The sequence below is a fragment of the Squalius cephalus genome (genome assembly GCF_949319135.1).
Source record: "Squalius cephalus genome assembly, chromosome: 1".
In the NCBI taxonomy this organism is placed as follows: domain Eukaryota; kingdom Metazoa; phylum Chordata; class Actinopteri; order Cypriniformes; family Leuciscidae; genus Squalius; species Squalius cephalus.
The window spans coordinates 63,697,955-63,724,010 of NC_137122.1; the positions used below are offsets into that span (position 1 = coordinate 63,697,955).

Here is a 26,056-nt window from a genome sequence, read left to right on the forward strand (position 1 = left end):
ATTAGTGGTCGACCGATATATCGCCGAGGCCGATATATCGGCCGATATTTGGAATTTTTTAGATATCGGCATCGGCCGATAAATCTTTCCGTTAGGCCGATATATTTCAAAACAGTTTGTGACTGTGCATTAGCGCTTTTTTCCGCGAACAGAGCAAGCGTGAATGAACTGAATACACTCGCTCTGCTCCGCCCAGCACGTAAGACAAGCCACTCAGAAGAGAAGCAGACATCTGACAGACACAGTAAATGACCATTCGCATTCGCTTTCTAACCTGACGCTACATTGTGTTACACACAAAAACACTCCGGCGTGCAGCAGAGTCTATTCAAACAGTACCATGATATGTCAGATCCGCAGCCCAGCGGTAGCTCCAGTGGGGGTCACAGATGTGATATAAACGAATTAAAACAAAACTGAAAACATTTTACCTCACAAACAGTCAAAAATCCTGTGACTGGCTGTTCCTCAGATACGCGCGTTGTTCTCGGGTTACATTTAAACTAGACGCTGTTTTCCAACGGACTCGCGTGCACGGAAAATCTGGGTCGCGTGCATTACAGATCAGTTGGTCGCGTGAGGTGGATGAGAGGAGAACACTATGTAATAACATTACGTTTGAAAATAAATCCTTGAAAATGTTATTCACTATCTACTGTATTTATTTATCCATGATTGGCGTAATATCGTGTGTAGTATACATTTTCATATGTTCATGTATGTCATGCAAATACATGTGACGGCTTGCAACGTTTTAAAGAAACAAACAAGCAAAACTAAACACATAAATAATTATTATTTAAATATACTTTAAGTAAAACAACCTTAAAAAAAAGGTTGAACTATTTAAACTATTTTAAAGTAAATAGTGTAAATGTGAGATTTATATTTAACTATGTTGTACATACAATGTATGTAATCTCACATACTATTTTGTCATTAATTTATGAATATTGTTTAGATTGGTTCATTAATGATAAATGTTATTTGTAACCTGCAGTAAGCAGCAGTAATTATTTATGTGACTGAAAAAATGACTAAATATTAAAGCAGACAAGAAGTTGCACTAAAACTTTATTTATTGAAGTGTTACCTTACCTTTTTGTTTACATTTTAATTTCTTAGTAAATATTTTTTATTGCAAAAAGAATTTTGCATAAATAGTAAGTACAATAAATGTTCATTTAGTTTCACCAATATTCTTTATGTCTCTCATTTACTGTATTCACTTGTATTGTATCGGCCTCATATCGGCCAATCGGCCAGATTGCTTTCTCAATATCGGCATCGGCATCGGCCATTAAAAATCCCATATCGGTCGACCACTAATAAAAATGCAACAAAAAAATTGGTAAAATGGTAAAAAATGTTGGATTTAGGTCAGGCTGACTAATTGATCACAGATAACTTGAAGAAAATCATGTAACCAGCATACTCAAGACAGACAGGCTATATCAGTTTAACCTGTAAATTTTATAATTTGTAAAAAAAAAAATACCTCAGAATACAAAGATTGTTACAAAAATGAATACAAAGTTAATCCCTTTTTTATACCCAAAAGTGTCAATGTGACTCAGGTGTAACATATATTTCAAAACGTGCTAAATAACAACATGAACAACATTTTTATAAATTTTCTTTTTCAGCACCTTAAGACAATGTTCATAATTAATGTTAGCAGTGTTAGGATTATTTTTTCAAAAGAAAAGTAAGTTAAAAATATATTTAATTATCTCAAAATCTGAATGTCTTGCACCACTGGCAGCCATGTTGGATTTAGGTCAGGCTGACTAATTAACCCTCTGGGCTTCTTCGTAAAATAGTCACACTTAGCTTCCTCCTGCCCGAAAACAGGCGAAGCCTCAAAATTTTACTTTACTTTTTCCCAGGATAACCAATCAAATATATTTTTGTTCTATAATGTTTTCTGATTATTATTTAGAATTTTTTGAATTTTTTATGATACTTTGCATTAATTATATAATTTTTATGAGCTATTTTTTCCATTAGAATTAATATATATATATTTATTTTATTTATTTTATTTTATTTTTCAATAAATGCAACATTTCACATCAAAATAGAGTGCAGGCCTAAAAAAAAAAAAATTTCAAGTGAGAAGAGCGCCATCTAGTGGCTTCAAAATGTATTAATTTGTGTCATGTCCTATAACCGCCTATAGGCGGCCTATAGCTTTTTTATTTATTTATTTGATTTATTCCCATTCAGAAAGAAAAAAAAATATTACTAAGCAACCACTGAATGGAACAACACAAATTATAATTTTAAAGCTTAGGATCTCAGCTTTTTAATGCATCTAATTACATTTACTAACTCCTAACGAGTGCTGAGTAATCCCTCTAAAACCGAGTGTACCGCCAGCAGGCGCCACCTAGCTGCGAAAATATTCTTTACCATATTTTTAAAAAATCTTGCCTTGATTAACACAAAGTTGATGTCATTTGAAAGCTTAGAGTCTGAACTTTACAGTGAATGTATCCACTTTGAAAAACTCTTAAGTATTGCTGAGTTATTTGCTGATAAATAGAATTTCTTTTTTTTCATAATCTATAAAATAATGTACTGCAATGTGTCAAAAACATCATACAGCTCATGAAACATTCTCAGATAATTGAAAATGGGACTTCATTTTTTACAGCATATTATTACAATTAAAATGAGCCCAAAATTAACATAATCTATTGCTTTTATGACAAGATATTCTTCATGGAGAAAAAATTGCCCATGAGGGGGTGTCAAAGACTGTACAAAAAGGCTGTCTCTTTTCCAAATGCTGTAACTTTTGATTCCTTTATCCAAAAATTATTTTGTTTTTATCCAGATGCAGCTAACATGTAGGGGGACTTCACTAAAAAAGAATTGTCCTCCTACCTTATTTCCTTCCTGAGTTATTCCATGACAAATAAGAAAGATATGCAAAATCATAATAAAAATTATATATATATATATTGTCTTTTATCCGCTGTTTCTTGGCAGGACAATGTCCAAATGTAATGTAATTTATATTTTCAAAAAATTTAAAAAGAGTTCTTTCAAACGATACCTACCTTTTGACTCTCCTTGCTATAGTTTTGGAGTTATTATGATTATATAATTTTTATATAGTTTGGGGCAAAATTTGCTGTTTCAGTCTTACCAGTTCATTTGTCTGTTTGTGTGTGTGGGTGTGTGTGTGTGTGGGGGGGGGGGGGGGTCTTATTTGCACTCTTGGGGCCCTATCTTGCACCCAGCGCAATTGACTTTGTACACCGACACATGTATCATTCCTATTTTGCACCCGCGCAAAGCTCGTTTTTTCCTCCACAGAAGCACGTCGCTAAACTAGGGAATGAACTTGCGCTCCCTGGGCGGTTCAGCGCAAAAAAGGAGGCGTGTTCCAGCGCAAACGTTCCTTCATGCTATTTTGCAGGTTTAGAAAACAGTTGCGCCACTAACCAGGAAAAAATGGTTTAAAGTCAGTGGCGCGTTGCGCATGTTATTCATATGCTATTTTAAGGGCGCATGCTTGGCCATAATCAATGTAGCGTGTGCACAACGCGCATACACTTTGATTCTCTCATCTACACAGAAGCAGCAGTTTTCATTTTTGCAAATCATACATTATTACGATAGATAGATAGATAGATAGATAGATAGATAATTTATTATAAAAGCATACATCTAGCTTACACATTTACCCAAATTATCATACGCCTTTTTAACCGAAGTTAATTTGGGTGGGTTTCTCCATCCCCAACGTCCCTGACGAGAGCGTTGCTCTCCTCGGCTGTGAACCGCTCCTCGCGTGCGTCTGGCAAACCCGCCGTTATAATAGGAATCCGCTTTAGAACAAGCGCGCCTGCTCTTAAAGGGAATGTGAGATGACGCTCTGATTGGTTTATTTCACGTTACGCCCAAACCACACCTATGAATAATGAAGCTCTTCAGACCAACCCATTTTAGATTTGCGCCTGGCGCAAGAGTCATTTATCCCGCCGGGAAAATAGCAACAGCGCCAAGACCCGCCCACAAAGTTACTTGCGCTTTGCGCGTTGACACTTGCGTTTCAGATCGTTAAAATAGGGCCCTTGATGTTTTAGAGTGTCACCCCTTCATTGCTGTACACTTTTTTTCAGCACAGTGGCTGATCTGTAGCTTGTACCACCAAAAGTTTCTCTGAGTTTTCCTATTTTTTCGTATTTCCCATTCATTTCCTATGTCGCCCGTTTTCGGGCGGGAGGAAGCTAAGTGTGACTTTTTTTTTTACGACCCTTTAACATATCAGAATCATCTCCTTGATTTTTTTGTGTGTTCATATAGGTAATAAAACAAATTCGTTTTCGGGCGAAGAAGCCCAGAGGGTTAATCACAATTTTTTTTAAACAAATCATGTGACCAGCATACTCAAGACAGACCAGGCTGTGATAAATGATAAAAAGATTTGATGAAAAAATCATTCTTACGCCCCAAAAAAGATGACAAAAACTATGTTACACCCAGATCACATTGCCAGTTTTAGGTTTAAGGATGTAGCACTGTCTGATAATTTCTGTATTTTCTTTGATATATTGATCTCTCCTGCCATTGAAGCTAGATCTGTGTCTGTCAAGAAGAGATGCTTAAATGTCAGACAGATCAGACCACAACCTGAGAAAGTAGTCACTATGTCTGATTTCAAAAGAAATTGATGGCAACAATTTGGAAGAAACCGTACAGCACCTTAAATCAACTTATGCCCTTGACGCACTTACATTTACATTTACATTTAGTCATTTAGCAGACGCTTTTATCCAAAGCGACTTACAAATTAGGACTAAATTAAGCAAGTCATCATGAAGAGGCAAAAACAAAAACAACGCAAGAAGTGCTCAAAATACGAAGTTCAGGCATTATTCAGAGTAGCATAAGCCTGATAAGTGATGTTTCAAAGGGAAAGGATTTTTTATTTTTTTTTATTTTTTTATTATGAGGTTAAGTGCTCATGGAATAGATAGGTTTTCAGCTGTCTTTTGAATGTTGTCAGGGATTCTGCATTCCGAAAGAGGGTGGGGAGAGCGTTCCACCAGCATGGAACTGTGAATGAGAATGTTCTGCAAAGTGATTTTGTGGCTTTCTGTGATGGAACCACGAGACGTCGCTCGTTGACCGATCGTAGGTGTCTGGTAGGGATGTAGACTCGTAGTAGTGAGTGAAGGTAGGAGGGAGCTGAGCCTGTGATAGATCTGTAAGCAAGCGTCAGTGCCTTGAACTTGATGCGAGCAGCGAGAGGTAGCCAGTGCAGAGAGATGAACAGAGGAGTGACGTGGGCCCTCTTGGGCTCGTTGAAGACAAGACGAGCTGCAGCATTCTGGATCATTCTGGATCATCCCACATTTTTTTTCAAAAGTGTGTTAAACTGTTGAGAAGCAGATCTCCTAGAAGTGGTGAACTCTTCTCTCTGGGAGTTTTCCAAACTCCCTAAAAACTGCAGTTGTCAAGCCCCTCCTGAAAAAGAGCAATCTGGATAATACCATATTAGGCAACTATAGACCGATCTCAAAACAGCGTTGGTAGGGCACTGCTTCCCTCTCATGAGACGCCGGACGGTTGCCAGAATCTCTTCGAGGCCAGCCGATAGTCCTTCTCCAGGGCCTCACCAAACTCCTCCCAGGCCCAACGGCCAAACGTTCCCAGCAGACCCTCACAGTACGCTTGGTTCTGCCGACAGTGCCCTACCAACGCTGTTTACAGTGGAGGTGGGCAGCTGTTGACCTCAACTGGGGATGTCGTTAGACGGTGGAAGGAATACTTCGAGGATCTCCTCAATCCCGCCGTCACGTCTTCCGTTGAGGAAGCAGAGGCTGAGAGCTCAGAGGTGGACTCGTCCATCACCCAAGCTGAAGTCACCGAGGTAGTCAAGAAACTCCTCGGTGGCAAGGCACCGGGGGTGGATGAGATCCGCCCTGAGTACCTCAAGTCTCTGGATGTTGTGGGGCTGTTTTGGCTGACACGCCTCTGCAGCATCGCATGGCGGTCGGGGACAGTGCCTCTGGGATGGCAGACCGGGGTGGTGGTCCCTCTTTTTAAGAAGGGGGACCGGAGGGTGTGTTCCAACTACAGGGGGATCACACTTCTCAGCCTCCCTGGGAAAGTCTATGCCAGGGTACTGGAGAGGAGAATACGGCCGATAGTAGAACCTCGGATTCAGGAGGAACAGTGTGGTTTTCGTCCGGGTTAGTGGAACATTGGACCAGCTCTATACCCTCTCCAGGGTGCTGGAGGGTTCATGGGAGTTTGCACAACCAGTCCACATGTGCTTTGTGGATCTGGAGAAGGCATTCGACTGTGTCCCTTGCGGCGGCCTGTGGAGGGTGCTCTGGGAGTATGGGGTCCGGGGTCCTTTGCTAAGGGCTGTCCGGTCCCTGAACGACCGGAGCAGGAGCTTGGTTCACATTGCCGGCAGTAAGTCAGATTTCTTCCCGGTGCATGTTGGACTCCGTCAGGGCTGCCCTTTGTCGCCGGTTCTGTTCATAATTTTTATGAACAGAATTTCTAGGCGCAGCCAGGGGCCGGAGGGTGTCAGGTTTGGGGACAACACGATCTCGTCTCTGCTCTTTGCAGATGATGTTGTCGTGTTGGCCCCTTCAGACCAGGACCTTCAGCATGCACTGGGACAGTTCACCATCCCTTCTCCAACCCCACGCCCCAGCCTCCTCAGAGAAATCACCTTCTGCAATCTTAAATCTATCGATCCCCACCATCTCTCTGACCTGCTCTCCACCACTCTCCACCTGGACTCAACTCTCATATCACCTGATGATCTCACAAACCACCTCAACTACACCTTGTCTACCTCCCTCAATGGTTCTGAACACCTTGCAACTGGACCTGAAATGGTTCTTTGTGTTAGAGTTTAGGGTTCTTTATTCTCGCCTTTTTGTTTTTCAAATCTACAACTGTCAAATCCACCTCAATACTGATTTTCTGGAGCTCAGCTAAACAACTACAGTTCCTACACAGTCAACATACTCTCAACAGGTAAATGATTTCTTTCTTAAAATGTCTATAAAATATAACTTTTTAAAAACTGTAACAATAATTTCCTAACAATCATGTATTTTTCTCTTTTTAATTAAACAAAGCATGTATGAGTAAGCAGCTCTGTTCAGTTAAAGGATACTCATCTTCTCTTATTCACAAAGTAAGTGGACAGGGATATGGATATATTTTATGATCCATATTGTTAAAAAAAATTTAAATTATGACTTTATGCCTAAACATACTGTCACATTCACCGTCTGTCATCGTCCTGTCTGCACTACACTTCCCAGAATTCCCAGTCATCATCACCTGCACCTGGTCTTCATCATCATCATCATCTGTCACCTGTGTTTAGTTATTAGCCATTGTTCTTCACCACCGTCACCTGTCTTCACTCGTTGTCATCTGTGTATTTAAGTTCCTGTCTTTCAGTCTTGGTCAATGTTTAATGTTAGGTTATCTATGTTCTGAGCACACGCTCCCTTTTTGTTTGTATTTGTTTATATTGAGAATTAAAATCTTGGAATTCATAATCTTCGTGTTCGTCTCCTACTTCATCTACCCGGAAGCCTGACAGATTGACCGACCAAGGTAATGGATGAACACCTCAAATTCATCCTCGTGGCTCAGGAGAACCACGACATCCTGAGCTTTGCCAAGGAGTTTTGGCAGCTCGCCCTCTTAAGCTCTTTGAAGGACGAAACCCTCAGCACCCTGTTCTGGATCGGGGCCTCTTTCCATCGTCCTCTCAACCTCCCAGACACCACCGGACTGAGTTGGAAGGAGACGGTAACCCGGTGTCTGGAGAGTGTTGCGACCCGGTCCAGAACACCACCCAACCCAGCACTTCACGCCAGTCCAGCCGAGCCCGCACTTCACGCTAGATCTGCCGAGTCCAAAGCAGTATGCGCCGTGCCCGCCAAGCCAGAGACTGTCCGCCCAGTGTCTCCTGTTCCTGTCCTCAGCCAGAGTCCGGACGAGAAGGACTTAATTGACCTTTTTTCAGAGCTTCCTTCGCCGCTGGTCCTGCCCAGCTCAGAGCCCTCTTCGCCGCTGGTCCTGCCCAGCTCAGAGCCCTCTACGCCGCTGGTCCTGCCCAGCTCAGAGCCTTCTTCGCCGCTGGTCCTGCCCAGCTCAGAGCCTTCTTCGCCGCTGGTCCTGCCCAGCTCAGAGCCTTCTTCGCCGCTGGTCCTGCCCAGCTCAGAGCCTTCTTCGCCGCTGGTCCTGCCCAGCTCAGAGCCTTCTTCGCCGCTGGTCCTGCCCAGCTCAGAGCCTTCTTCGCCGCTGGTCCTGTCCAGCACAAAGCCATCTTCACCGCTGGTCCCGTCCAGCACAAAGCCCTCTTCACCGCTGGTTCCGTCCAGCTCAAAGCCCTCTTCACAGCTGGTTCCGTCCAGTTCAAAGCCCTCTTCACAGCTGGTTCCGTCCAGTTCAAAGCCCACTTCACAGCTGGTTCCGTCCAGCTTAAAGCCCTTTTCGCCGCTGGTCCCATCCAGCCCAGAGCCTTCACCGCTGGTCCCGTCCAGCCCAGAGCCTTCACCGCTGGTCCCGTCCAGCCCAGAGCCCTCTTCACCGCTGGTCCCGTCCAGCACTGAGCCTTCTTCACCGCTGGATCTGCCCAGCACAAAGCCCTCATCGCTGGATCTGCCCAGCACCGAGCCCTTGTCGCTGGATCTGCCCAGCACCGAGCCCTTGTCGCTGGATCTGCCCAGCACCGAGCCCTCGTCGCTGGATCTGCCCAGCACCGAGCCCTCGTCGCTGGATCTGCCCAGCACCGAGCCCTCGTCGCTGGATCTGCCCAGCACCGAGCCCTCGTCGCTGGATCTGCCCAGTACCGAGCCCTCGTCGCTGGATCTGCCCAGCATCGAGCCCTCATCACTGCCCAGCACCGAGCCCTCTCTGGTACCCGGGACTTTTCCCAAGTATTTTTTGGGGGGGGGGGCCATAGGGCTCCGTCCTGGCCACTCGAGGGGCCATGGCCACCTGAGGGGTCCTCACCACTATGGCCACCTGAAGGGTCTTCTCCGCCGTGGCCACCTGAAGGGTCTTTTCCGCCATGGCCACCTGAAGGGTCTCCTCTCCGCCATGGCCACCTGAAGGGTCCCGCCGTGGCCACCTGAAGGGTCTTCTCCGCCGTGGCCACCTGAAGGGTCTTCTCCGCCGTGGCCACCTGAAGGGTCTTCTCCGCCATGGCCACCCGAAGGGTCCGGACCGCCATGGCCACCCGAAGGGTCCTCACTGCCGTGGTTGCCTGAGGGGACATCACCGCCCTGGCCACCCGAAGGGTCCGCTCCGCCGTGGCCGCCCGAGGGGTCCTCACCGCCGTGGCCGCCCGAGGGGTCGTCTCCGTCCTGGCCACGCCCACAGCCTGCTCCACCGTGACCACACCCACAGTCTGCTCCGCCCTGGAGGCTTCCTGCCTTGTCTCCCTTGCCTTGTCTTCCCCGTCAGCCTCCAGGGCGCCCACCCTCCCACCCCTTTGGTCTTTCTACGGCGCGAGGACGCGCCTACCGGGAGGGGGGAGTAATGTCACATTCACCGTCTGTCATCGTCCTGTCTGCACTACACTTCCCAGAATTCCCAGTCATCATCACCTGCACCTGGTCTTCATCATCATCATCATCTGTCACCTGTGTTTAGTTATTAGCCATTGTTCTTCATCACCGTCACCTGTCTTCACTCGTTGTCATCTGTGTATTTAAGTTCCTGTCTTTCAGTCTTCTGGGTCGGTCAATGTTTAATGTTAGGTTATCTATGTTCTGAGCACACGCTCCCTTTGTGTTTGTATTTGTTTATATTGAGAATTAAAATCTTGGAATTCATAATCTTCGTGTTCGTCTCCTACTTCATCTACCCGGAAGCCTGACACATACCCAGTCAAAAAAAAAAAAACATTAAACAGTCCCTCCAGTTTTTCGCGATTCAGCGATCGCTGAATACAACGCAAAATCAACAAAATGTCGAATTTTTTTGCGATCCTGCATAATTCCTAATTTAACCGCAAAATAATCGCAAAAATGAAAAATACCTCACAAAACATGAAATTATAATCACCCAATTGAAATATCTCTAGTTTAATTAAAGTTTCAAGGCATTTTTACGTGGATACAGATGTTGCGGGAAAAGGGGAAACTCCTTTTCCTCGATTTACTGAAGCCCATAATGTAAAACGCATTGTTGCAGCTGCACAGCTAACACAGCGAGTGTCTGGCTCACTCATTGGCTGTGCTGCGGCAACTGCACATCCAATGGCGCGGGCGCCTCTGACGTGTGCGCCAATGAGCTAACATCACGCCATTACACGTCAGAGCCCGCCAAGGGGGTGCGGCCTTAGCCTATATTATTATTTTACTGTCTATTATACTAGTCCCCAAAAACGCCATTTTAGCAGGTTTAACGACTGAAGCGACAACTTGCCAGGTTACTATAATGCGGCCGGCTACGCAATACTCGTTCCCTACTCTCAAGGAACTGAGGTTACGATAGTAACCGACTCACCGAGTAGTTACCTTTCGAACGGTCACTTCGTATTGCGTAGCTATACGCAGTGGGGATGCCATGCAAAACGCCGCACTATAAGTAAGTGGTTGCCTTCTGCAGCTCTGGACCCCTCAACTCAGGATTTACACACAGTTCTACAGTATATATTACTTTACCTGCTGTTAATATTTACATAGGTCAGGTAGAAAAATTTCCCATAGGTTGTTTTAAAAGTTAATTTGATGATAATTTTATTAGACCAAAATAAACAAGCTTTATGCATTTTGTTTGTGATTTGTGTCATGTATGACTATTGTGCATCTGACATAATACTATTATGGTAAATGTGATGTCCTAATTATAAAAGATAAAAATTGCAAATTTTTTCACAAATTTCTGGAAATTACCACCACAAAATCAGTCATTTTAATTGCAAAAATCACACAAAAAAATCTTGACTTTATATCACTTTTTCCTTTTAATATGGTAAAGGGCTGTCCGTTTTTGCTAATTTTGGCCTTCATGAACAAATGGAAGAGACACAATATAACTAAACTCAATTGTTTATTTCAGATGCTGTCAAATACAGTACCATAACCTCATCATCTGCAGAGAGCAACTGCCTCTCAGAATGCACACATAATGAAGGACGTAAAGACATCATATGGGATTGTGAAGATATTTCACTGGAAAATTCACACGATTTAGACGGTCTTCATTACATCTAAATTGTGTTCAATGTCAATTGTTATTTATTAATATATTCAGCTAACCCCTGTTGTTAAGAGCACTGTAATTTTTGCTACAATCTTCCATGTCAATAAAAAATTAAAGTAGCTAATTGAAACAACATGCTGTTTTTAAAAAAAAAAAATGTAAAACCCAAATAGAGGCAACAAGATTTAAGACCAGGCAGATAGAGGGCTAAAAAAACAATGTTAATAAATAATTTATTAAAAATAATAATAATCATAGTAATTTTAATAATATGAAGATACTAATATAAATATTTATTCATGAAAATAAATATTGTTGAAAAGGTTATTTATACAACTATTAAGGTCTTATATAGCACTTTCAAAGTATGGTTCTTTATGGAACCATGTAAAAAGGGTTCTGCTATTGTTACAAGCCGAAGAACCCTAATTTGGTACTGTTTAGAAACATTTTTCTTAAGAGTGTGGGCAGCATTCAATTTTTCAGCAATTTTAGCTACAGTAGCTCTTCTGTGTGATCGGACCAGACAGGTGAGCCTTTGCTCCCCACATGCATCAGTATGACCTATGACCCTGACAATGGTTCACCAGTTGTCCTTCCTTGCTCCACTTTTAGTCAAGTCAAGTCAAGTCATCTTCATTTATATAGCGCTTTTAACAATGTAGATTGTTTCAAAGCAGCTTTACAGAGATAAACATATAATTTATGGTAACAGAGATTGTTTTAGCTTTATAGCAGTTCTTTAGTAAAGTTATTTTCCAGCTAAGGTTAGTTTTGATTGATTCGCTTCCGTCGCAACAATCATTTGTTATTAAATTAGGGGCCGCTAAGACGACACCATTCTCTACATAGTTTTTAAACGCGAACCTGTGAGAAACGCTGATGGCGTTCACATGCGCATTAAGAATCGGTTCTATAGTTATGTGCGTTTGAATATATGTACGCAGGTTTGTAATTCCCTACAAACCAAGCCTAAACAAAGTACTGGTGTTTCCTTATAATTTTTGATACAGAATTTTATTTTATTTTATCAATTCGGGGTAGATACGCAAATTGAGTTTCCCGACAACGCTTTATCTGTAGAGTGGTAAAGGGATCCTCCATATGGAGAGACTAGTTGGCACTTCAGCACTGCGTTGTCATCGGGTCCAGGTGAATACGGCCTGGATCCGGCAGGCTGCGGGAAAACCTTGGGATAAACAAAGACACTAAAATTAGCGTAGATGCCATTCTTCTTATGATGTAACGAGTACATCAGGATTTATGGGAAGTGTTCCCGGTTCCAGCTGACCTAATCTATGCAGCCTAACATTAAATTATAGAAGTCTATAATGTATTATGTGAATGCTAGGTCAAAGAGATGTGTTTTTAGTCTAGCTTTGAACTGACAGAGTGTGTCTGCTTCCTTGACAATGGTAGGAAGGCTGTTCCAAAGTTTTGGTGCTAAATAGGAGAAGGATCTACCGCCAGCAGTCGATTTTGATATTCTAGGTATTATCAACTGGCCGGAATTTTGAGATCGCAATAGACGTGAAGGACTATAATGCGTTAAGAGCTCGCTCAAGTACTGCAGAGCTAAACCATTTAGTGCTTTGTAAGTGATCAGCAATATTTTAAAATTTATGCGATGTTTAATAGGGAGCCAGTGCAGTGTTGACAGAACTGGGCTAATATGGTCATACTTCCTGGTTCTGGTAAGAACTCGAGCTGCTGCGTTTTGAACTAGCTGTAGTTTGTTTATTAAGCGTGTAGGGCAATCACCCAGTAGAGCATTACAATAATCTAGCCTTGAGGTCATGAACGCATGAACTAATTGTTCCGCATTTGTCAATGAGAGCATATGACGTAATTTAGATATATTTTTAAGATGGAAAAATGCAGTTTTACAGGTACTGGACACGTGACTTTCAAATGAAAAACTGGTATCAAAGAGCACACCCAGGTTCATAACCGATGACGAAGACTTAACAGAGCAGCCATCAAGTGTTAGACAGTATTCTAGGTTATTACGTGAGGAAGTTTTTTGTCCAATAATTAGAAACTCTGTTTTTTCAGAATTTAGAAGTAGGAAATTACGAGTCATCCAATTTTTTATATCCGCTATGCATTCCGTTAATTTTGTGAATTGGTAAGTTTCGTTAGGTTTTGAAGAAATATAGAGCTGAGTATCATCGGCATAACAGTGAAAGCTAATGCCATGTTTCCTAATGATATCTCCTAAGGGTAGCATGTACAGAGTGAACAGCAGCGGTCCTAGTACTGAGCTTTGTGGTACGCCATACTGAACTTGATCGATGAGACAGCTCTTCATTTACTGCTACAAATTGATAACGGTCAGATAAGTATGATTTAAACCATGCTAGTGCAATTCCACTAATGCCAACATAGTTTTCGAGTCTATTTAAAAGAATGTTGTGGTCGATAGTGTCAAATGCAGCACTAAGATCGAGTAACACTAATAGAGAGATACAACCACGATCGGATGATAAGAGCAAATCATTTGTGACTCTAACGAGAGCTGTCTCGGTACTATGGTACGGTCTAAATCCGGACTGGAAATCCTCGCAGATATCATTTCTTTCAAGAAAGGAACACAGTTGTGAAGATACTGCTTTTTCTAATATCTTTGACAGAAAAGGTAGATTCGAGATCGGCCTGTAATTGACTAAGGCCCCGTTTACACGATGGGAAAACGCAGATATTTCCCTGCGTTTTGGCCTGTCATTTACACGAAAACGCCGTTTTTATCCCAGAAAACGATTATTTCTAAAAACTCCGGCCAAAGTGGAGATTTCTGAAAACGCCGGTTATGTGTTGCCGTGTCAACTGGGAGAAACGGGGTTTTAGGTTCTCAAACGTCACATTATGCGCCAGAAAATGCTTACGTCATGTGAGTGCCCTATGTTTAGAGTTTGTTTGGCTACTATTTGATCATGGATTCTGTTAAGGTGGTACTCATTTTTACTTTTGTGCAAACGCTTTTGGCCTGTTTGCATTTGCTTCGCTGTCTGTTCACACGAACGAACCTTGCCTGTTGTTTTGAAAGGAACAGGAAGTCGTTCGTGCTATTCGTTGTTGTCGATTTTGAGGATTCTGATTGGCTTGCATGGCTTTATCCTTCTCCCTACACTGCCGCCCATTGTATTTATGCGGGTTGATGTAAACGACAACTTTTTTTGAAAACGATGTTGTGTGCACGATGTTATTTTTAAAAACGGAGGGGGAGAAATATTCGTTTCTCTAAATACCCGGCTATGTGTAAATGTGGCCTAATTCTGTAGGATCAAGTTGCGTTTTTTTAACCAGCGGTTTAATCATAGCCAGCTTAAAGGTTTTTGGTACGTATCCTGGAGACAAAGATGAATTAATGATATTAAGAAGAGGATCTATGACCTCTGGAAGTATTTCTTTCAGTAGCTTAGTCGGTATAGGGTCTAACATACATGTTGTAGATTTAGATGATTTAACGAGTTTAGTAAATTCTTCCTCTTCTATAACAACGAACGAATCAAATTTTTCCTCAGGGAGACTACAATGCACTGCCTGATGTGATACTGTAGTAGACGGTTGCATAGTTATAATTTTCTCCCTGATATTATCAGTCTTATAAGTGAAGAAGTTCATGAAGTCATTACTGCTGTGTTGCTTGGAAACTTCGGTGCTTGAAGCTTTATTTTTCGTTAGTTTAGCCACCGTTTCAAATAAATACCTAGGAGGATTATGTTTATTTTCTTCTAATAGGTTTGAAAAATAAGCAGATCTAGCAGCTTTAAAGGCCTCTCTGTAAGCAATTGAGCTCTCTTTCCATGAAATGTGAAATACCTCTAGTTTTGTTTTCTTCCAGTTGCGCTCCATTTTTCTGGCTGCTCTCTCTGCTCTCGTTGCTCATTGTACCACGGCGTTGGACTATTTTCTTTAATCTTCTTTAAGCGCAATGGAGCAACTGTGTCTAAAGTGCTGGAAAAGAGAGAGTTAAAAGTTTCTGTTGCAATATCGAGTTCTTCTAAGCTATCTGGGATGCTGAGATGGTGAAACTGATTAGGAAGATTATTAATAAAGCAATCTTTAGTAGCAGAAGTGATAGGTCTCACATATTTGAAACACGGAGTTGGCTTTGCAGCCTTGGCTAAATGAAGTTTACACGAGACTAGATGATGATCTGAGATGTCATCGCTCTGCTGCAGAATTTCAACGGCATCCACATCTATTCCATGTGATAATATTAGATCTAGAGTATGATTACGACAATGAGTAGGTCCTGACACATGCTGTCTAACTCCAATAGAGTTTACAATGTCTTTAAATGCCAATCCCAATGCATCTTTTTCATTATCTATATGTATATTAAAATCACCAACAATTAGTACTTTATCTGCAGTCAATATTAATTCTGATAGAAAGTCCACAAATTCTTTGATAAAATCTTTATGGTGCCCTGGTGGCCTGTATACAGTAGCCAGCACAAATCTCAAACGTGATTTATCATTTATACTATATATTTTTACATTAAAGCTGGGGTAGGTAAGAATGGTCTAAAAAACTTATTTTTCAAATTTGTTTAAACTTTATGTATATATCAATACATAATTAAAATGTAAGTATTCTGAAAAAGAAAGTATAAAAATCGAGTGTATGTAGACCTCTAACGACTGTTTTAAAGACAGCTCATTATTTCCATTCAGTCCACCCTCTCCCTTCTGGGGTCCTTTCAAAGCCACGCCCCCAAAACACATGAACGTGCGACTCCGACCGAAGACGCATTATTTACCTGAGACAAGCGGAGAGGAAGGAGCGCAGTGCATGTAGTATCATGTCAGAATCACATGTAATGTAACTTTATAATGTTGCACTCTTTCTATGAGTTATAAATAGCCAGTAAGATAATATAACGGTAACTAACGTTGCAGTAGGCTATGTAAATAATTATTCTAGCGATATGTAATTCTAAATAAGGTTTGCTAGTACATTATTTTAGCAACATGACAAGCCAGTGAATTAGCAGGTTTCAATTGTTGCTTTGCACAGTGCGTGACATTTTATCTGTATGTTATGCGGCTAGAGTTTTAACACTGAGTCAATGGGCTCCGACGGGCTTGTTTATCGTCATCGGTCTTTTCCCGTTTACCTGTCTTTGTTGTATGAGCAGGTTCCACTCGAGAAATTGGTAGTTTTGGTTGTTTGTCCGCCATTAGCACAGCTGCTCGGCACACCGGCAATCTTGATTTTGAATGACGGTACGCGTCACGCATACGCGAACTTGATTGACACTGCTAAGACACTCCTCCTGGCTCTGAAGGCATCTGATTGGTTCTTTACCCTCGGACCGAGTGGCAGTGATTGGTCAGTTTTTACTGTCCTGCAGCTGCTACAGAGGTCTGATTGTTTTCATTCCTTTTTCTGAACACATAATGTATTGACTACTCTCAGGATGGAAGGACCATTTCACCCAGTATAAAAAAAAGTGTTTCTGAACAGGATTACCTACCCTAGCTTTAAGTACTAACACTTCAAAAGAATTATATTTAAAACTTGATTTCTTAGTGGTTTTGAAACTATTACTATAAATTACAGCAACTCCTCCCCCTTTGCGTTTCAGAAGAGGCTCATGTTTATAACAGTAATCTTGCGGGGTGGACTCATTTAAAGTAATGTAATCGTTTGGTTTTAGCCAGGTTTCTGTCAAACACAGCATATCTAGGTTATTATCTGAAATCATATCATTAACAATGAGTGCTTTTGAAGTAAGCGATTGAATATTCAGCAACCCAAGCTTTAGCATTTGCTCATCTGTATTATAGCTGTTTTTTATTTGTTGAACATCAATTAAATTTTTAACCTTAGATGGGTTTAAACGTTTTTTTGGATTTCCAAATTCGGGGAACAGACACAGTCTCTATATGATGATATCTAGGTGAAAGAGGCTCTATGTGATGGGATTTATCTGACCTTGGTGACGCGAGGCCGCTAGCAGACGGTCGGTTTAGCCAGTCTGTCTGCGTCCTGACCTGAGCCCCAGATTGTCATGTTTGAGCTCTAAGACTATGTGCCATATTACTAGAGAGAAGAGCAGCACCATCCCAGGAGGGATGAATACCATCTCTTTTCAACAGGTCAGGTTTGCCCCAAAAACTTTTCCAATTGTCTATGAATTCTATATTATTAAGCGGACACCACCGAGACAGCCAACCGTTAAGCGAACACAATCTACTAACTATCTCATCACTCCTGCGAACAGGAAGGGGGCCAGAGCAAATTACAGTGCTTGACATCGTACTTGCGAGTTCACACACCTCTTTAATATTAATTTTGGTGATCTCCGACTGGCGGAGTCGAACATCATTAGTGCCGACGTGAATAATGATCTTAGAGAATTTACGATTAGCATTAGCCAGCACTTTTAAATTTGCTTTGATGTCAGGCGCTCTGGCTCCCGGCAAACATGTGACTATAGTGGTTGGTGTCTCTATTTTCACGTTCCGTGTAATAGAATCGCAAATAACTAGGGCACAATCATTCTCAGTGGGTGTTTCACTGAGCGGGGCAAATCGATTTGTTATGGTAATCGGAACGGAAGAGTAGGTACTAACCACTGGAAAACCCACAAGACTTGCCGTTTTGGAGATGCTCTGACTCGTCTAGCCATTACCAATACTTATATATTTCACTACTTGAAGTAGCATCTCAGACAGAAGTTATCCATGCTCCTGTGCATGTCCATGCAATCACCTGAATAATTGATATATGATGTTCATACTTTGTTTATGATTTATTGTTTATGGACTATTTATGAATCTGTAGCTGTAAAAGGGATTCCACTGGAGACAAGTTGTAATGAACCCAAGTGCAGTTTTATTACAAATAAAACAAAACATGAAACAAAAACATGGCGTGACATGAAAACAAAAAATAAAGACATGAATTTACACAACAGACTACAGGAAACAATATTTGACAAAGACACATGGCAAACATGAGGGCTTAAATACACAGACTAATGACAAGACAATGAACCAATGACAACATGACTGAAGGTGTGTTCGACATCGGCTGCGGCTGGATGTAACCGATCGGCGAGAGTAGCCGTGTGCAAGCAGGAGGAGCTGCAAATGGAGACGTGAAGTCGGACACTTTCTGGTTCCCGTAGTGACCGCTCACGTGGTGTTTGCATACTTTACCACAGCTGAAGTGAAATAAATGCAATATTTGACAAATAATACACAGATTTTGCAGAGACATTTTCATTTAATACTTTATGTACTGTTTCATACAGCGTCTGTTTGAACAAGAATAAAGTTAAACATAAGCTACTATCAATGAAGTGGAGTCTATGTTTTTTAATCAGTTTTAATTTGATAAACATGACACAATATAACATCGCAACTACATGAAAAGAGTGTTTACTGTTATAAAAAACTGTTATAAAAAACAAGAAACACACATGATCGTTGTCATGCGGTGAATCCGGCCAATCGTGGAACAGCTGTGTCGTCATCAGAGCTCATGCAGCCCAGTGCTAACAGGGGAATCACATGACAAGACACAGCAACATGACAATGACATGAAACGTGACCAAGACAAGACAAGACCAAATCATGACAATAGCATGTTAAATAAATTAATGCAACTTTTTGTTTACTCACTCCCCTTATTGTACATTTATTTAATGATGAAATCAATCTGAAATTCAAAATTCAGATGAGTGTATTGTTGACTGCTTAAAAGTGTCTCTGCTTTAACAATGTCATTTCTATTCTTCAAGGTCTTCAATGTAAAGGTGTCTACATTTGTCCTGTGAATGATCATTAGAAGCCATTAAACAATGGGCAAGTATAATGTTGTTTTACAGCACTTACCAGCCATTGTTTTAAAGGAGACATATCATGCTTTTAAATCGTTCCTTTTTACATATAAATCATACATTTGTAGTCTATATAAAGCAGAACTGCAATGCTTGGGTCTGAATTCCTCATTATTATAGCTCCACAGGCCCCTTTTCTACCCCTTTTCTGATGTGCATCTGAGAGCAACTCGTTTTGGTGCGGTCTCTTTAAATACAATTGAGACACTTCATACCCCGCCCCCTCTCCAGGTTGTAGAGGTTCAACTCCATCCCGTTCGGCCATTTTTGTAGTTTGATAGCAGAGATACGATTATCTAGCGGCACAGAAACTTTTTATTCACACGTTATTAACAAAATGTCAACAACGGAAGACTTGTCCAGTCAGCCTTACATGTTCGAGCCAGAGTCGGAGCAGGAGCGAGATGAAAATGAAGACGACGAACCTGCAGAACAACGTCTTCATATGGATGTATCGCAATGGTGTATTACTGTATTTACACATGAAACTTTGGTCTTCCGACCTTTTACCACCGTGTCGATTTATTTTGATTAATATGTGCGAGGGAGAGAGAGCAAGACAGCGTCTAGTTTGGAGACGGTGAAGTCTTGTTTACACTTTCGCCTGGCTCCGAAGAGAGAGAGAGAGTGCGTGCGCGCGACCGGGTCTCTCTCTCTCTGCTCGTTCTTTCAGTTAAACATGCGCCCTGTCACAAGCACGGCAGTTCATCTACATTAGACGGTGTAATGAAGCGTGTGGGTTACTACATCCAACAACCGAACATTTTAACTTACCCTCTCGTAACTTCTGCATCCTTTAGCTTGGACTACAAAATTGCAGCGAGAAATAAAAATGGCGGATTGCTCGAAGTGTTGGGCTGGAAGTCAATGTCCTTATTTGGCAGTTCCGCTGCAAATACTGTGACGTAATAGTTCAAAAAACGTCATAGAGAACAGAAAAATTCGGAACAGGTTGAAAAATAAGGCCAAAACTGAATATAAAGATATCAACGAAGCACCTGAAGAGAATAATTTCAACTTTTCTGTACTTCTAAACACTCCAAATATACAACTAAATGCATTTAAGGGCTAAAAAAAGTGGATTTAGCATGATATGTCCCCTTTAAAGTAAAATATCTCACCTTGAGCTATTTTTTTGGTTTGCAGAAAAGCCAGAGGATTATCCACTGGAGACATGGACTGAGTCTATGGTGAGCATCTGGTTAAGATCAATAGGAATTAAAGAAAAATACATCGAAAAACTTCATGAAGAGGAAGTAGATGGTCGGATCCTACGTGAACTATCAGAAGATAATCTGAAAAAAGAGACTGGAATGAAATTTGGGCCTGCGCTTTTGATAATCAAAACAAGAGATGAGTTATTAATTAATTCACAAAAAGCCCAACGACAACATGATAATGTACACAAAGAGTCTTCTGGAAAAAATGACCATGGAGCAAGTGCAATTAAAAGTATTGACACAAGAGCCGATGTCAATGAAGAGAATAACAGGGAAGAAGATTCTGTACTTGGGGTAACAACAAAGAGAGATTCCAAACCACGACCTTTTGATATGAAAGGTGTTGATTTTACATATGTTAAGAACAGTGTACTCTTACCAGAATCAGGGGTTAGTGATTTTATTAGTCCATGTCATGAGTACAAGTCATTTGCCACTGCTGCAACACTGGACCGTCAAAGACTACAGGCCAAGTTTGCAAAGGAAGTTCTGAAGTTTGCTACTGGTTGTATGAATGTTCGTACAAATGGCACAATACATTTTGGTGTCATGGACAGTAGAGGTGACACTTGTTATGAACATGGTGAAATCATTGGTGTTCCTGTCAAGGAAAAAGATGTATACTATGATTCATTAGATTACATTGAGAGGAGTTTCTCTAGTAATAGCGAACTTGTACGACTATGTATTGGTGAACCTCAGTTTGTTAAAGTAGTTTGTTCAAACAGCAACGTGGAAAACTATGTTGTGGAGGTTGATATTAAGCCAGCAGTGAGCATAGTGAAAAATGAGGTGTTCTCTGTTAGCCTGCCAAATTTTAATGAGAAGGCAAACAAAGTTCAGCTTGAGAAGAAAACTGCTTATCGGAGAGTGGGTTCTAAAACAGAACCAGTGGCTGACCTGAATGAGTTCTACCAACAGATCAATTTTAGGGATGCTCAGAGAGAAGAGGCAGAGAAAACGCATAATTTCACAGCACCAAAACTGTGCCAGAACCTGGGAAAAAAGCTCAAAATACTCATAACAGGTGGAAAGAAAACAATGGACAAGGAAAAATGGCACATACTTGTCACCAATCGATTTCAGGAGAAGGATCTGCAACACATTGATTTTTTGCTGAACATGAAGATCTTCTGTGTATTTGACTTTGATCCAGATTCCAATGTGTCAGGGTTATGCCATGAATACAATAAGCACCATGTAGTAAATCGCCATTTCATGCAGAACTACAAAATTCCCAGTGGCTTGAGCATCCGAGACTTCGAGAGTCATCTGCGTCTGTTTGATCAAACCAGCTGGATATTTTGCAATGGCCGGAGTGATTTCAAAGGCAACGAGCCTCCCTGTGATGAGAAGACCTGGGTCAAAACAAAAAGAACCCTTCTAAAAGATTGTGTGTCACTGATCTGCAAAGATATCTTGCCAAAAGGAATCTTTCAAGTGATCTTCCTTCTTACTTCCCCTGTTGACACACCATTCCTAAACACGTTCTATGAGTTCTTCACTGACATGGAAGGACATGAGGACATTATCTGCCTTGCTGAATCAGAGGAGAATTTCAAGGACTGGCAGAGGTTTGCTTTAGGATCTTGTGACATGGAAATAGTAAACAGTTCAAGTGTTGTTGGGATGACAATAAGTCAGGTAAACGCAACCCTCCAACAGGTCCAGCCTACTACTACACGGGTCACCAAACGATTACCGATCTATGCCAAAGGGGAGTGTTTCCTTGAGACTCGAGAGGAGGAAACAAGATGTTCATTGGAGATTCTGAGTCTAAACCACTGCGAAGAAACTAGTCCCGATGACATGGAATCTGAAAAGGAGAAGATTGAGCAGCAGTTTTACCATGGAGGAAAAGTAACTTGGATGAATCTCTGGCTTGCGGATAAAAAAATCATTGGGGAGGTTATTCAAAGAGATGCTTACAATGAAGTCAACAATATGGTGAAAGACTGTCTTTTTTGGAGTTTGGATCGGGCACCCATCAGCTGCATCAACATATACCATCATCCTGGCAGTGGTGGCAGTACAGTGGCAAGGCAGGTATTATGGAATAACCGAAGGGATCTAAGGTGTGCCGTTGTAAAACCTTCATACTCAGTATCGGTTGTTTCAGAAGATGCAGTTTGGCTTCGGGAACACGAAGAAAAAGATCCCCAAAAATGCCTCCCTGTTCTCCTGCTGTTTGAAGACTGTGATCAAGAGTATTTAGAAGATGTAAAGCATGAATTGGAAGTGGCTGTCAATACCAAGAAAATAGCACGTGGAACTCTCTGCTTCATTCTGCTAAGTTGTAGGCGATCGCACAATCCAGAGAAGATGTGCAAGGAATCACCTCAACAGAATGTTTCTATTACTCATAAACTTTCAGAGACCGAAAAAAAGCAGTTTTCCAAAAAACGACAAAGTCTTGAAAAGCAGTTCAAGCCAGAATTCATTCTAACATTTGTCCTGATGAGTGAGGAATTCGAGAGCCACAAAATTGCTGAATATGTGAAGAAGTTTGTCAAGCATTTACTGCAAGACATTGACCACAAGTCTGTGGTTACTAAGCTTGTTCTGTATGTGGCATTGCTCAACACTTATGTGCAGAACTCATTCATCTCTCAGTCACATTGCGAAGCTCTCCTGGCTCTGTCCATCTGTGTGGATAGGTTTCAACGACATGCCTTTGAGACTTCTCTAAGTGAGCAAGCTAAATTGGTCTTGATACACTTGAGGGATGAAAACACCTACATTAACTCCATCAGAATCATTCATCCACTGGTCGCAAAGGAAATCCTTCAACAATTTCTGGGTGACAAACAACAACAAAGTGATCTTGCATTGGATCTTCTCAACAACGATATGCTGTTTGAGCACAGGTTTGGTAAAGATCAGTACATGAAGTTCTTGCGAGATCTGTTCATGACACGTCACAGGATCAGCAAAGGTGATCAATTTGACAGCTTTTTCTCTCCCCTAATTGAGCATGTGAGAGAGAAAGAGTGTCCAGATAAAGCCATTGAGCTTCTAAAAGCGGCTTACAAACGTTTTAATGAGGATGCATTTTTTGCTCAACATCTGGCTCGACTCAATTACAAACATGACAGATTTGAAGAAGCGGCAAAGTGGGCTAAAACAGCAGTAGAGAAAAGGCCAAAGAATTCCTACATTCTTGATACCAGAGGTCAGGTGTACAGGCAGTGGTTCGCAGCGAAATGTAAAGCCATGGAGCAGAATGAAAAAACACCTGAAAACACAGTAGATGCTTTGGAAACGGCACTAAAAGCCATTGAATGTTTCCAGGAATGCAAGAAAGCAGCAGTTGAGGACAATGACACCATCAACAATGCTGGATTTGTTGGAATAGTAGAGGTAGGATGTGCATTGCTGAATCTAATGCGCACTCTTCATGTGTTCTCAAGAAGAAAGTCTTCAGAATTAATTAAATACCTCCTTACAGATTACATTCCTGTTGAGATAGAAAAACCATGGGAACATTTTCATTGTACATTGAAAAACCTCAAAAAAATAATGCTGGAAGCACTGGAATGGATTTCGGAAGACTTGAGTTACTTCCAGACTGACCTGAAAACCGATGAGGAGAAGACATCTGACACTGTTGAGAGGGCCATAAAGAATTCCATGCACTGGCTTGTGAATAAGTCTTCTGATTATGGCAAATACTTCAGTGGTGCTTCTCTTGGTACAGATCAAAACCAAGAGAAGTTAAATCCTCTCATGAAACGCATGTTGATTTATAATCATGGTGGGGGAAACTTCACAACAATTTTTTCCCTCCTAACAAACCAGAAAGATAGCAACCCTGTGAGCGTTCTGGAGCACATTATTTCACTTTACCCAAGCAATCCTATGAGGGCACAAATGCCACAAGCGGACCTTGTCAACTACATAGCATCGCACTTTGCTTTAAGTTGCCTCTCAGCTCAGTCTTCTAAGCTGGCTGCATTTCAGGATCTGCAAAGACTGAGTCACCAATTTCCTAAAGAGAAACTGAGATGCTTGCCAAGTGCTCTTTTCTTACTTGTCTTACTTTTCTGGCCAGAAGAGCATGACACAGAAGTGGAGAAAGAACACAAGTATGAAACTGTTCTCTCTGCTGTTAAACATCTCCAGAGAAACTACAACGAGAAACTGAAGGACATCCCTCCAAGGAAAAAGAGGATCTACACTCATTTCTTCCTGAGCAATGGAACTGGATTTGATAAGTTTGTCCACAAGAGCAAGGTTGAAACAATCACAAAACTATTGTCTGTTTCAGAAAAACGCCAGAAATGGTTTAGTGGAGAGGTATGGAAAATGGCAGAAATCTCTAAATTGCTGAGATGTGTCACAGGCTGGACGGAGGATGAGAAGGTTTTTCTAGAGGGTCCCAAAGGAATGAAATTTCATATCCCAGTTCTCAAGTCATCCTTAGTACCCCATAACAATGAGAATGTCACATTTTACCTGGGCTTCACTTTTAAAGGACCTGTTGCATACAACATTACCGTACAAACATAGACAAACGTATGTAAGTTTGGGATAAACAAGGCAGATGGCCCAATATCTGTCTTTAGGTGCAAATTACATCTAAGTTTGAGAAGATGTTTAAGTCCTGAGTAGCTGAAAAGCCATTTTCCCTGGTATATTAACATCAGCACTGTACATTGATAGTGAGAATTAGTTTGTTATTCAATTATTCAATGTGATTGGTAACTTGATATATTTTGTGTATAATTTACTGTATTTCCCTCACAGATATCATAAATACACTGAGATTTGTATTCCAAAGTGAAACTTTAAATGCAAGATGTTGTTGATTTATTGCAATATTTATTGTAGCTCTTTTTTGATATTGTATGGAATTGTTTCTGGGGAAATTAAAAACCTACTAATAAGGATTGAGGGCAGTTGATTTTACTGTTTGTTTTCATCTGTGCAGGTATTTGTTTAAAAAATTGTAATGTTATTTTTTAACTTTTGTTTTAAATTTAAGATGTTATTGTATCTCATGAATGATGGTGCTTTGTATAAGAATAAAGGATTTTATATTTAAAAGTTCAGGAAGTGTTGCATGCCTTAAATGTTAAAGGGATTGTGGTAGAAATGTTTTATGTAATGGCCTCACAAGTGGTCAAAAAGGTATTTTCAACATAAAATGTAAACAAAACAAAAAATAATGCAGACTAAGGATGCTCAGGTCAGAGACCATGTAGACTTACCCAAAAATAGCTTAACACAGTAGAACTACCAGACATATGATTAGATCATAACAAACCAAACACCAGAAAAAATCACAGTGAAGAAGAATTTTGTGACATTGATTTTGAACAAATGACAAATGTTCATGTATCTTTCTGTTCAGGGAGACTCACTTGGTTGTTGTGACCAGTGATCTCCCGGCCGTGAATAAAACTTCATTCCTGCAAAGAGCAACTTGGGAGTCGTGTCAGGTATATGCTGCGCAGCTGAGGAATAGAAGTACTAATGTTCTTACGCTCAAAAGACCACCGCAGAGACAGTGATAGTGTTGGAAGACTATAGAGAAGCCCTTGGGGTGAGGCTGTAAAACTCTTAGTTAGTATTAATGATCCTGTGTCGGCCCAGCGTACACCTAAAAAGGACGGAGAGTGTATAGATGCTAAAGACCTGATGTGTGATTGAGGTAGTGATAGTAGCTTCTTATCAGGATGCCGTCACCATACTTCAGGGGAATATTGTATTATATAGTAAGCATTCAGGGAATTACCTCAAGGTACTGTAGTATATTATA

At 41.1% G+C, this 26,056-nt stretch overlaps 1 protein-coding gene across 1 annotated transcript in view; it reads left to right on the top strand.

Annotated features, from left to right (window-relative positions):
* The window catches only part of LOC307169844 (sterile alpha motif domain-containing protein 9-like), a 41,132-nt gene extending 15,303 nt beyond the window's left edge, over positions 1-25,829 (top strand). Inside the window, exons 3-4 of the mRNA XM_079890686.1 lie at positions 18,977-19,040; positions 20,222-25,829. Coding sequence (XP_079746812.1) covers positions 19,037-19,040; positions 20,222-24,804 — 4,587 coding nt within the window. The 5' untranslated portion in view covers positions 18,977-19,036 and the 3' untranslated portion in view covers positions 24,805-25,829. The remainder of the gene's footprint in view (positions 1-18,976; positions 19,041-20,221) is intronic.
* Positions 25,830-26,056: the final 227 nt, after the last annotated feature.